General features: G+C 37.2%; 5 protein-coding genes across 6 annotated transcripts in view; 2 read left to right on the plus strand and 3 right to left on the minus strand.

The window, feature by feature from the left end:
- The window catches only part of LOC100176571 (ubiquitin-conjugating enzyme E2 K-like), a 5,590-nt gene extending 2,333 nt beyond the window's left edge, over positions 1-3,257 (minus strand). Inside the window, exons 1-4 of the mRNA XM_026837609.1 lie at positions 3,143-3,257; positions 1,765-1,858; positions 1,027-1,168; positions 464-627 (exon numbers count right to left, since the gene is read on the minus strand). Of these exons, the coding sequence (XP_026693410.1) occupies positions 464-627; positions 1,027-1,168; positions 1,765-1,858; positions 3,143-3,199 (457 nt within the window). The 5' untranslated portion in view covers positions 3,200-3,257. The remainder of the gene's footprint in view (positions 1-463; positions 628-1,026; positions 1,169-1,764; positions 1,859-3,142) is intronic.
- On the minus strand, positions 3,255-6,448 carry LOC100182895 (E3 ubiquitin-protein ligase synoviolin A-like). The gene is given in 3 exon segments (XM_018814866.2): positions 3,255-4,431; positions 4,433-5,671; positions 6,431-6,448. Coding segments are annotated over 2 exon segments (1,770 nt in total). The 5' UTR covers positions 5,636-5,671; positions 6,431-6,448; the 3' UTR covers positions 3,255-3,864.
- A 350-nt stretch (positions 6,449-6,798) lies between these two features.
- Positions 6,799-10,157, plus strand: zf(c2h2)-118 (zinc finger protein). 2 transcript variants are annotated; one of them, XM_018814691.2, is made up of 4 exons: positions 6,799-8,727; positions 9,098-9,209; positions 9,579-9,723; positions 9,951-10,157. In XM_018814691.2, the coding sequence occupies exon 1, from the start codon at positions 6,832-6,834 to the stop codon at positions 8,347-8,349; it is 1,518 nt and encodes a 505-aa protein (XP_018670236.1). In that variant the 5' UTR covers positions 6,799-6,831; the 3' UTR covers positions 8,350-8,727; positions 9,098-9,209; positions 9,579-9,723; positions 9,951-10,157.
- Positions 8,642-10,024, plus strand: LOC113474870 (proteasome maturation protein-like). The gene is made up of 4 exons (XM_026837637.1): positions 8,642-8,727; positions 9,098-9,209; positions 9,579-9,723; positions 9,951-10,024. Exons 1-4 carry the CDS (start codon positions 8,642-8,644, stop codon positions 10,022-10,024), a joined length of 417 nt encoding a protein of 138 aa, XP_026693438.1.
- A 502-nt stretch (positions 10,158-10,659) lies between the features above and the next one.
- On the minus strand, positions 10,660-12,157 carry LOC113474855 (PAN2-PAN3 deadenylation complex subunit Pan3-like). The gene is made up of 3 exons (XM_026837611.1): positions 11,994-12,157; positions 11,577-11,780; positions 10,660-11,397 (listed from the first exon to the last, which is right to left on the minus strand). The coding sequence occupies exons 1-3, from the start codon at positions 12,075-12,077 to the stop codon at positions 11,263-11,265; spliced, it is 423 nt and encodes a 140-aa protein (XP_026693412.1). The 5' UTR covers positions 12,078-12,157; the 3' UTR covers positions 10,660-11,262.
- Positions 12,158-12,246: the final 89 nt, after the last annotated feature.

Raw genomic sequence — 12,246 nt, forward strand, 5'->3', positions numbered from 1 at the left:
TTTATACCAAGATAAGCACCAAAAGATGATTAACGGACATATGTTATGTGATGTCTGTAGGAATGGTCTGAGTGAATGTGACATTTTAAGAAACTGCATCTAATATTTTGTTGCTTGCTGGAAAAGCTTTTTATATTATACGCAGCAATTTATACAAAGATTTTAAATTAAATGTCACATTATTTAAGCCATTAAATGTCACATTATTTAAAATCACCCACAAAGTTACATTCGTGGCAACTCGTAAGCAGCACAAGGTCAATGAAGCAGAACACCTGTGTTATAATGACTGTATTTGCCCCCCATGTGAGGGTAAATAAGTTACATACATGGTAACTGGAAGCGGGCACAAGGTGTATGAAACAAAACACCTGTGTTATGAGGACCATCGATGTTCCCCCCGCTGAAAATAAATTAAGTTACATTCATTTATTAACTTAAACAACCTACAACCCATATCCACCTTCAGCATAAATCTGCGCCCAAAACTTAGCAGTTTTATAAAACAGAGAATTATTATCCTTGTATTGTTTTGCCACCACTGCGTCTTGTGGATCATCTGGTTCGGCAGCCGACAGCAATGCTTGTAATGATAATAACACTGTGCGAAGGGTGAGTGCCGCTGCCCTGTAATGTATGGATAGTAAATGAGGTAAAATTTGTATTTATTGTATTTTTTGTATCCAGATAGTTACCTGATACATGTTGCCCTGTAATTAATGGTAAAATCAAAAGGATGTAAAATGTCTGCATTATAATTTTAATTTAAACAGAAACTTGGTCCATTTCAAATTAATTAAAACAACAAAGAAAAGTAAATTATCAGCAAAACGATACTCGATAAAACGTTAAACCACTTTAAGGAAAAAGTTACAGATAAAAACTTTGTTAATACGCCAATCACTTATTCAGTATCAAGTATGAGTATTATTTTCAAGCAACGAACCATTGAATTACACAAGAACCTAAACCAATGAGCTGGCTTTGTAGAATATAGTTTAACTTTTATTAAACAGCAACAATTACCATTGGTCTTTTAGAATATCAAGGCAAATTGCTCCAGTAACTGAGCTAATATTGGGATGCCATATCTTAGTTTCAAACTTCACTTTAGGTGGATTGAATGGATAAGTCTCGGGTATATGGATGCTTAGCTTGAATTTCCCACCTGGATGAATTGGTTTATGTTGGTTAACATGGTAACAAGACTGGGTGTTGGGGTTAATGGGCAAACTCTGGCCTAAACCCCAGGTCCCATGGCGTGTCTCACTATAGAACCTCACCCCCAGAGAATGGTATACACCAAACAATAAATGTCTAACCAGCTTCTGTAATTTTCCCCCTTTTCCTATTCTCAGAACGTGCAAATACAATGTTGAGGTAATGGACAATTTTTGTCTAAACCTCAGGGCCCTTACCAATATAGAATAGAGCATGGGTAAAGTTAAATGGTATAATATTTAATCGATCCAACCCAGTGGTTACTATTGGGTTGTTCATATTGTCAGTCATACATAAATCCATTCACTTAACAAGTTACATTCACAGTAACTCGTAAGCGAGCACGGGGTGTAGTGGTCACTGATCAGTTGTTAAATTTTCTATACATAAAAACAATCACCCACAAAGTTAAATATAGTATAGCTTATTAGTTTAAAGCAAGCACGAGGTGTGTAAAACAGAACACTCCTGTTATAACTTGTTATATAACACCTTACATAACGCCCTGGGAGGATAAATAAACCACATACGTTCACCACATACCCTGATATGGAGTGCCTGGTGGTCCAATTATTTCCCCTTTCAAATGTTCAAACTGATCATTCATTAATTCAATTCTAATATTTTGACCAGAACACTGAAATAAATAGGAAGTATTTTAACTTTTTTTTTGTTTGGTCATTTATATCCTCATGGGTGGGAACTTGAATGACTTATCCATGGTTGCAACTCCCATGCCCACAGTCAAGTTGCTGAAGCTATTGCAGTGTGTGGATAGGCAGACATGACTTTTGGTTGGTTTGGTCATTTATATGTTTGTGGGTGGGAACTGGGAACTTGAGTGACTTATCCATGGTTGTCACTCCCATGCCCACAGTTGAACTACTGAAGCTATTGCAGTGTGTGGATAAGCAGACATGACTTTTGGTTGGTTTGGTCATTCATATCCTTGTGGGTGAGAGCTTGAGTGACTTATCCATGGTTGCCAATCCCATGCCCACAGTCGAGTTGCTGAAGCTATTGCAGTGTGTGGATAAGCAGACATGAAACAGTAGTGCAAAAACGTATGGTAAAATGTCTGTGCTATTAACAATGTTCTATTGGTCATTAACAGGTTGTACTAAGGACCTAGAATTATCACTAAACCAATGTAGTCAGTATTGAGATGAGGAAGTTTCATGTTATATTGGGAGCAGGAAACCAACCATGTGGCTTAACTTATTTTAAAACCAATAAAGCATATTGGAAAAATAATTCTTTAATACACAATTCAATAATTCATACATAAGCTGTTACAAATCCGCTAAATCAATTATTTTAAACAAACTTATTTCGTGAAAAAATGTTAGAAACAAAATTTTAATATACATGTATAAGCTTTTGTTGCCTCGCGCATGTTATAAGTTTGATTGCGCTCTTCTGGTAATTTATTATTAAAGATCTGATGTATCGACAGCCTATTTAGTTTGACTTTATCAGGATGAATAAGTAAGCACTGCAGAGTCTCATATACCCTAAGAGACCTCAATGGGACGACCAAAAACCAATTGACAAAAGAGCTTAATCCTACTTATCGCTAAGCTTTACCAGTTATAGGTTTACTATGAATATTAAACTGGTGAAATTTATTGGAGGTACAAGCAGATCTCGGCTCATGGTCTTGTTGTTTTAAAGGCCAATAGTTAATAAAATAATATATCTAAATAAAAACAAATTTTATATTAATTGAGCAGGGAACCACGGGTGTTGAGTGTCTAGGCTACGCCTACAAACCATTTGTATTCAAATAGAAGATAACATTTTTGTTCTTATTTGCCCTTTTGCAAATTTTTTTATTTAGGGAAAAATTGTGAACATTATGATTATATTATCACTGTACAAGTTACTACAAACACAAATACAATATGTTGTTTGATCTTACCTCCGAGTTAATATCCTTTAGTTCCCTTTGTACCCTTGTAGCTGCTATAGAAGACATTCTGATTAATCAACCATCAAAGTATCATTATAATTATAAACCTAAGATATTTATGTCTAAAACATTATATATTATTTCTATGCGCTCTCTGTAACAACCTTAACCAGTTTCTAAACAAGCACGCCACCAAGTGTCTTGCAAGTATTAACATAATAGTTTTGCAATTTAAAACAAATTCTGATCACCATGCTTTAACGTTAATAATAATTTCGGGAGGAACCGGTTTTAAAGTTGGAACTTTTGTTATAAATTTGCTGTCTATCATGGAATACTTGTAAGGTGCGATTCTGGCAAAACAGAAATGACAAATCACACAGCATGATATTTAAATGATTGCAAATATTATAGAAGTATATGCATTCTATATAACAAGCTGGCTTATTAATTCATTGTTGAATATATTTAACTTGTTTTATCCTATATCGGTGAGGCATGTCAGGGACTTAGGATTTAAGCCACAGTTGGCCCATTACCCTGAAAATTGAGCTTTAAAGATATCAATATTTGTATAATATTGCAATATGAATATACATCATGGAAAATGCTATAATATTACATATTATATTCAATATAATATCCAGTTACCAACTATGCTACTATAAACCCCTAATTATGACATCATCAATGTTTGTTTGTGAAAGCACAACCCCCATTATGACATCACTTTATTCATTATTGTCTTCCTCATTGTTCTCGCTTGTCTTCGATTCTAGTTTGGCGAGCCTTCGTCTGCGAAGTTCCGTCGCATCAGCCGGGTTCGAATCAAAATCTTCATCGTCGTCATTGTTTGTTGGAATTTCGACTTCCTCTACAATCTCCCCATTAGAGAGCGCATCTGTGTCCTCGTGGGTTGGTTCAGCTTCAGTGGTTTCTTGATTGACAGGTGGAGTATTTTCAGTAAGGTCAGGCATTGGTGGGATAACAAAGGAATCACCCTGCGATTGCATTACTGTTGTGTATTGAGACATTTGCATCATAGCTGCGTCTAACAGAAGTTTAATATTACGCAAGCATTCGATTCTAGCTTCGACAGCGCGACGTTCTTGTCCTTCCATAATTCGGACCTGGTCGTCGCTCATGCCTGTTAAGTTAAAGGGGGGTGGGGGTGGTGGGGGCATCATGGGGGGCATGAACATGGGGTTAGGGGGCATGTAAAGTGGGGCACCTGGGGCTTGGTTTGATGTTGAGGGTTGGGTAGGGGGGGCTTGTGGGTCGGCCCCTGTAGGTTGGGGTGGTATGGGGGGTGGTGGGGCCCCTCCCCACATCGCTTGGGGTGGGGGGAACATTGGGCGGAGAGCAAAATGGAGGAGCAAAACCCGGGCCTGCTGGAGGACCTCCCATTTGTGGAGGGTTCGGGGGTGCTGGAGGGGTTGGGGCTCGTTGTTGGGTTTGTAGAACATCCAGCCGGCAAGTGGGGCAGGTTTGTTGGCGTTGGAACCAAGATCTGAGGCACGAGGCGTGGAAGATGTGGCTGCAGGGAAGTTTCTTGTTCGCTACGGGGGGTGGGGAGCCTGGAGGTTGGTCTTCAGGGTTTGCAGCGTGCATCTCTTCCCTACATATGATGCAAGTGCTGTCTGTGGTGGCGAGATCTTCTGCTGTAGCATCAGGGTACAGTGTGTTCATATTTCGTATTGCACGTCGTGATAGAACGATGTCCGATAGCGCTTTCTTGAATTGTCGCATCGTAAGGTACATCGGGCGAACGGAAAACAGTGGGAAAGTATGAACTTTTACCATTATGATGGTGAAACAAATATAAAGTACTACCCTCACAAACCCTGTGACTAGTTCAATATGAAGCATGTATACAGCTTTGTTTTCCCATGGATTGTCACTCATAAGGTCAATACTGTGTAAAATATACTTTAAGAATACTGTGAATACAACTGTAGCTAAAACAGCGTATTCGAACCCGAACACAAGTTGAACTGAAGCACCTTTTTCCATGGTTGATTTGTATGACATGTTAACAAATATTAAATCACATGCAAGTAAGATGGCAAGCAAGGATAGGACACGTAGTTTGAATATGAATGTGATCACGGGACTTCTCTCCATGTAATCAACCCGGTCTTCAAGTAACCAGTGGAAACATTTAAGAAACAACAACAAAGTGAACGAAGCCACAAAAATTGGGCTGAAATCGTCGCGAAACATCGTGAATGCAAGACAAGTGTCCGTCACTGCGTACCACGAGCGTTCAATCAAATGCTCCGTCTCAGCAGGTCGTAGTTGGCCAAAGAAAACTTTCCTCATTAGTTTTCCAAACAACAGAACAAGGACAAATGCTTGCAGATATAGAATAGCAATGCATGGGCTGGATTTTGTTGTTAAATAAACAACGGCTGGGAAGAACTGTTTCTTTTGAATGAAAGCATTTACAACAACAGCAGTTGTTAAAGCGAAACTGGACCCGGTTAATATAAGTGACCTCATAATGATTGTTGTTGAATACCCTTAGTTGAAAAACATCTATGAGGTAAAGGATCAATGTTGTATATTATGATTATATAGTTGAGTAGCTTATAAATATATTTTATATATTACGAGTATAATAGTTAAGTATATCTTTATTACATATCATGAGAATATAACATAGATGTATCATAAACCATTACATAATTCCAGTTAACACAACACTTAAGGCTGATATGACATTTTTGCAACTGGTTAACAGTGAATTTTTTGTCTTAAAATGTTCTTCAGATTCCCAAATACCCGCTGTATAATTACTTTTTTAAGTTGGTTGTTTGTATTAAAAATTAACTTAAACTAGCAGTTCTTGTAAGATGCATGAAAGCTGCATGGATTACAACAGTATACAGAATGTAAAACACTAATTTAATATAAATATAGCCTGAACAATATGGCTAAAACAATATCATTAGCCTTACAGTTAGTGCAACAAATTATAGTGTAAAATTGCAAAATACAGATATAGTTAAAAAAAGTATCAGTCATAAGAATAGCATATAGTGAATTTTTAGAGCAGTATTTCCACAAAATACATATATTTTTACATAAAGCTTTGGTGATCAGACGTGTACTCGATACAACATTATTCTGAACTGGTAAAAATGTACATAATAGCCCAGCACTGCCACCATAGTTAATATATTACATTCCCCTAACATGAACGTGGCGATAACCAGTTGGAGGCCTGTTTACCAAAAGTAAACCAGCAATTTGACTGAATTTGGTACAAAAGCAAATAAAAAGGTAAATACTTACATAAGCCACAATACGTAACTGATGACAATTTTAAAGAAAGAAGTCCCAAAATTTAGAATATGTTTATTATTTTGTGTTTTAAACACACATGCTTAAATAAAAGTAATATTTTTACTTGTATTTTTTGCTTATTTTAGTATTATACAATACCCTAAATATGTTTTAGTTTAATTAGGGTTAATTTATACTATGATAAATAGATATTAAAAACTGTGGTACGAACTCCCCTAAAGATAACAAAGTCGATACCGTTAGGCTTGAGTGATTTTGCCTACTCATGTTTACAAAATGCTGAAGTTCCCAGCAAGCGTAAGATTATTTCAATTGCTAATTAATCGTTATTTTAAGGTTATACTAAATTAATTTGGCAATATTTCTACAGAACTTTATATTGCTTAGCAATGAGTCGTATTTTACATTTGACTCGCTCCTCTGAAAAGGTGTACGAGTGTTCAAAATGCGGCCTAATGTTCAAACGCATGTCAAGCTTAAAAAGTCACGAAAAGTTGGTTCACGGTGATGGCGATTTCGCTGTGGACGCTTACTGTAATGTCGAACCCGAGTTAAAATTAAATATTGAGAAAGAAAATAAGAAAACTGTAAAAAATAAAAGAAATAAAGAAAATATAAAAACTAAAAAAAATGAGAGAATTGTAGAAAGTAAAATAACTGTAAAAAGGGACAAAAATCTGTTTCGAAAACCGTCAAAACGAGAAGCTGTTTCTGGTAAATCCTTATTTGAATGCGAATACTGTGATAAAGCTTATACTAGAAAAGATCATAAAACAAGACACCAAAAAAAAGTTCACGGTATTATGCCTACACCACAGGTGAAAACAAAAATGATCCGAAAATGCAATTATTGCGAACGAACGTTTACAAAGTTGGATCAATTTCGAATTCATGAACGAACGCACACAGGTGAGAGACCATATGTGTGCCAGCATTGTTCCGTTGCATTCATGTCAAGGAATAATCTTACAAGACATGAGAGAAGACACGGAGAGAAGGAATTTGAATGTGATTTATGCGGGAAGAAGTATTTCGAGAAATCAAGTTTGATAACTCATATGAAAACACATAGCAAGGGCAAACTGGATCTCAAACATCCGTGTACAATATGTGATAAAAGGTTTAACTGCAACAGTAGGCTTGTAATTCATATGCGAACTCACACAGGCGAGAAGCCTTTTGTTTGTAATGTTTGCGATCTTGCATTTATTGCAAAGTATCGTCTGCAACGACATTTGCAGCTGCATACAGATAACTTGTACGAGTGCTCAGTGTGCAATAAAACGTTTAATATGTTCCGGTATCTACAACGACACATGGCAGTTCATTTAAAAGATAAACCGTTCGAATGTCATGTTTGTGGTAAAAGATATAAATCATTAAAGTCTAAACAAGAACATGTTAAACTGCAACACTTATTAAAAATATTGTGCACCAGTTGTGATAAAAGTTATTACAAAAAATTCTTGTATCTCAACTATGAAACTGGACAAGGTTACACATGCGTGTACTGCATTAGAAAAGCCGCACACAAAGATACCAAAGACCCAAAACCAAGATACGAATTCTTCTGTGAGTACGAAGGCTGCCCTAAAAGCTTTAAATATTTCCAAAGTTTAAAGCAGCATCTTCTAATCCACACCGGGAAGAACTTGTTTGAGTGCCAGCGTTGCGACAAGAAGTTTGCTAAAAAATATCACCTCAAGGAGCACGAGTGGACCCACTCAGGGTACCGACCTTACAAATGTGATCAATGTCCCAAGACATATTCACGCAACAGTCACCTAAACCACCACAAACTCTCCCATGCTGGTGTTAAACCTCATCAATGCAATGAATGTGGGAGAAAATTTTTACGCAAACAAACATTAAACAGCCATAAACGAACACATATTGTTATTGAGTAATCATGTGCCGTTCTTTTCTACTTTACGTATCCCTTTCATTTTAACTTATACAATCAGGAAAAAAAGTGAAATCTGTTTTCACAGCAATGTGATGTTTTGTTATTTTGTTTAAAAAACTTTAAAATAATTTGTTCTGTAAAATAGGCCAACTGTTGCCTACATATCATGTCCGCTGCCATGTCTCACTATTACAGAACCTTCGTTATAGTTAAACTGTACATAATGTTTGCATTGAATTTTTTCGGTGTTAAATCTTGTGTTTACTTTGTTTATAGAAATAAGATAAAACAAAATGATCCGAGGGGATAAATTTGAAACGAAACAATTTTCCACGGAGGCTGATACTGAATATGGAGTTACAAGCTCATTAAGATCCGGGTATGAATGAAACTTATTTAACCTTGGATGAAGGGGCAACAGCAGTCGTTATAACACAGGTGTTCTGTTTCATACACCTCGTCCTCGGGTACAATTTACCACGTATGTAACTTTTTTATCCTCGCATGGCGGGGCAACTACAGTCGTTATAACACGAGTGTTCTGTTTCATATACCTTGGTTCGTTTAGAAGTTACCACAAATGTAACTTTGTGTGTAATTAATTTACTGTATAGATGACAATTGGGACTACCCATTAATGACAACTGGGTTGGAGCAATTGCCACCAAGTTTCTTGCTCAAGAACACATATGTTCACAGTGATGACATAACTTACCTACAGTTACTGACATACCTTCTTTTTAATCCAGGTTAGGAAACGTACGAAGTAACTTTGTGTCATCCCATCCGCTGGAGAAATCTGAAAGAGAATACGATGACAAGATGAAACAAATGAATTTTAACATGCTTCGTAATTCACAGGTATTTACATTAACTTATTCATACAATTATTAACAAGGCATTTTAAACTGTGTGTAACTTTCACTAATTGTTTTTGATGAAAAAGTTACTGCACACGTTATGTGAAAAATGAGTTCTGCTGTATTTGGCGTGCCGTCGACTGGTCCATAGCCATAGGATTCATGGGACAGTAGTTATAACATGGGTATTCTGTTTCATACACAAAGTTTCCGCTTGTGGTCTTTAGCTCTATTCATATTGTTCATTTAAAGAATTATTTCATACACGACAAATTGCCACAAATATAACTTTGTGGGTCTTTTTTAATGTTCTGTGAACAGTACCAAGTGCGCAACGCCTTTAAACCCCCCCCCCCCCACTTTATCCCAGGGCATCCACGCTCCACTTCGCAAACAAATGGAACTTACCGCGATAAACAAAGCAACAACCCGTCTACCTTTCCTACCAACTTCAAATCTTTCACAAGATATTCTCAACGGAAACGACGCTTGCATTTCAATCCAAGATAATTTCTGTACGTTGATAATTTTTAAAGTTTTCTCTTGTTAACACAAAATGTTCATATACAATGTGAGGGTAATGCACCAACTTTGGTCTAAATCTCTGGTCCCATGGCGTACTCACTGTAGGACCTCACCTATAGAATATGCATATATATTGTTCTAAATCTCAGGTCCAATAACATTCCATAATACCTTGCTGTTAAGAAATCCACAAACTTTATCATAAACTATTTTCCAGCTCATGAAGACAGCGAGATCATGGGCGACCCTCATCTAATGATGGAACATAAGCTTGGGTTGAAACCTTTATAGAAAGTTACCATGTGATGATGTAGCTGGAAGTTCATGCTTTGTATTGAAAACTTGTGAAATAAAGTTCCTGTCGAACTACATATGACACTTGCTGCATGTTATATCTGTTAGAAATAAATTGACAAACCAACCGTAGTTTTTAATAATATAGGACAGCATATTACCTTCAGTGGGCCTTGAACACGTATTCATTTGGTTAAAGGAAACACACCGAGTTATAGCCACCAGTAAGCTCCTGAATCCAGTTATATCCATCGTAGTCATCACAGTGAGGCTTGAACCCAGTATCACATGGTATACTATGTAGTTCGAAAAACGATTCCCATTACAAAACGACTCCCATTCTTTGGCAAACTAAATCGCTTTGAATCGTAGCTAAAAGAGGCAGTGAGCGTCAAACCACACATTGCATCGTAGCTACCACAGTGAGCTGTAAACCAGTTACAAACACACTGAATCATAACTTTAAAGCACTAGTGAGCCTCGAACCAGTTAGCTAACTGGTGCATTTAGTTACGATTCAGTACTTTTTTACAAGACACACTGGATCATAGCCACCCCTAGTCGTTATCATGACCGAAGAAACAAAATAAATATCATTCATTCATACATAGAACGTACAGTAAACAAACAAATCTATTTTTACACAACTTTATTTTATTACATATTGCAAACCAATAGTCGCAATAGTAGTCGACACCAGCGAAACACAAATGTCATGAAACAAACATGGTATAAAAACATCCCAGAAGTTCAAGTCCAACAAAAAAAAGTTTCAATACAAGAACAGTAAGAAATATTTTGAATGTTTTGAAATTCTGCACAACAAGTTTAACTTTGGATATTTTTATCATGATTCAACCGATTTTATATATTTTTCTTTTCAGCAAGCATGTGTATTGCACAGAATGGGAATCGTTTTGTAAAAAAATACAATCAGTTAAAGGTGCATATTAATTCCCTGCAATTTTCCACTGCTTGTACATTGTGTTGGCAGTTTGACAGCAGTTGGCAGTAGTGTGTACCATCCTAGCATTTCATTCAAAAGTTAAAACTAATTAAATTATCCAACAATACTTCCCACTTTCCTGGTATTATAATGAAATGTAAAAAGGTAAAACAATTCTCTTTTATACCAAACTCGGGGGGAGCTAGCCCTGTATTAAAACCTTACAGACCTAGTAACATCACAGCCACCTTAACCATTAAGGTACATGCCCAAGTCAAGGCACGAGAGGCTACGCAACGCTGGCGTTTGTAAGTTCCTGAAAACATTTTTCGAAAGCTTTTTTGAGCTCTGCGTACGAGACAACGAGCACGTTCTGCTCGTCACGGGACATGAGGCAAAGTTTCTCTGGAACTCCAGCGTCAAGCTGGAAAATAAATCGGTTTGAATGAAAATGTAACTTATTTAACCACGCATGGCGGGGCACTGACAGTCTTTATGAATACAGTTGTTCTGTTTCATACACAAACTCTGGCCTAAAGCAAAGGTCCCATAGCATGCCACATAGGACCTCACCCATGTAGAACACATTAATACACCACATACCTTATTCAAACACTGCACAATATGCGCCATATCAACCCATGGAGCCCCCGTCTCTGTGACTTGATGGAAAAGATGATCACGGAAGAGTTTAAGAAGATAGCGATCCCCCGTCTCTGACCAAGTCGCCTCCATCCCAAACTCCGGTCGCTCGTTGATCACGCCGAGCTTCGACAACATCCGGAACAAACGACCGTTTTCCACCTCCTGGTGATCATATGATGCAGATGAGTTTAACTTATTTATCCTCGCATGGCGGACAACTACAGCCGTTATAACACAGGTGTTCTGTTTCATACACCTCGTGCCTGCTTACAAGTTACCATGTATGTAACTTTGTGAGCTTTTTGGAGGGTTATATTAAACTTGACAGTCAGCATGAGGTGTTAAAAGTGGACAATAAGCATGAGGTATACAAACCTTGGCCATTTCATTCTCAATAACGTCGCATCTCAACAACGCAGCATCAAGCTGGGTGTAGAACCTCGCACCAATCATTGGCATTATGTCGTTTACATTATGTGGGCGTTGTTGTGGAGTGAGGAGGTACCTTGGTAGAACATAAGTATCATGTCTGTTAATGCGGCAGTTATACAAGCATTGAAAATACTGAAGTTTAGATAGTGCTGGTGAAGAGTTTCTAAATACAAAGACTTTTAGCGAAATTGTTCAA

Source organism: Ciona intestinalis, chromosome 14, assembly GCF_000224145.3.
Source record: "Ciona intestinalis chromosome 14, KH, whole genome shotgun sequence".
Classification (NCBI taxonomy): Eukaryota; Metazoa; Chordata; class Ascidiacea; order Phlebobranchia; family Cionidae; genus Ciona; species Ciona intestinalis.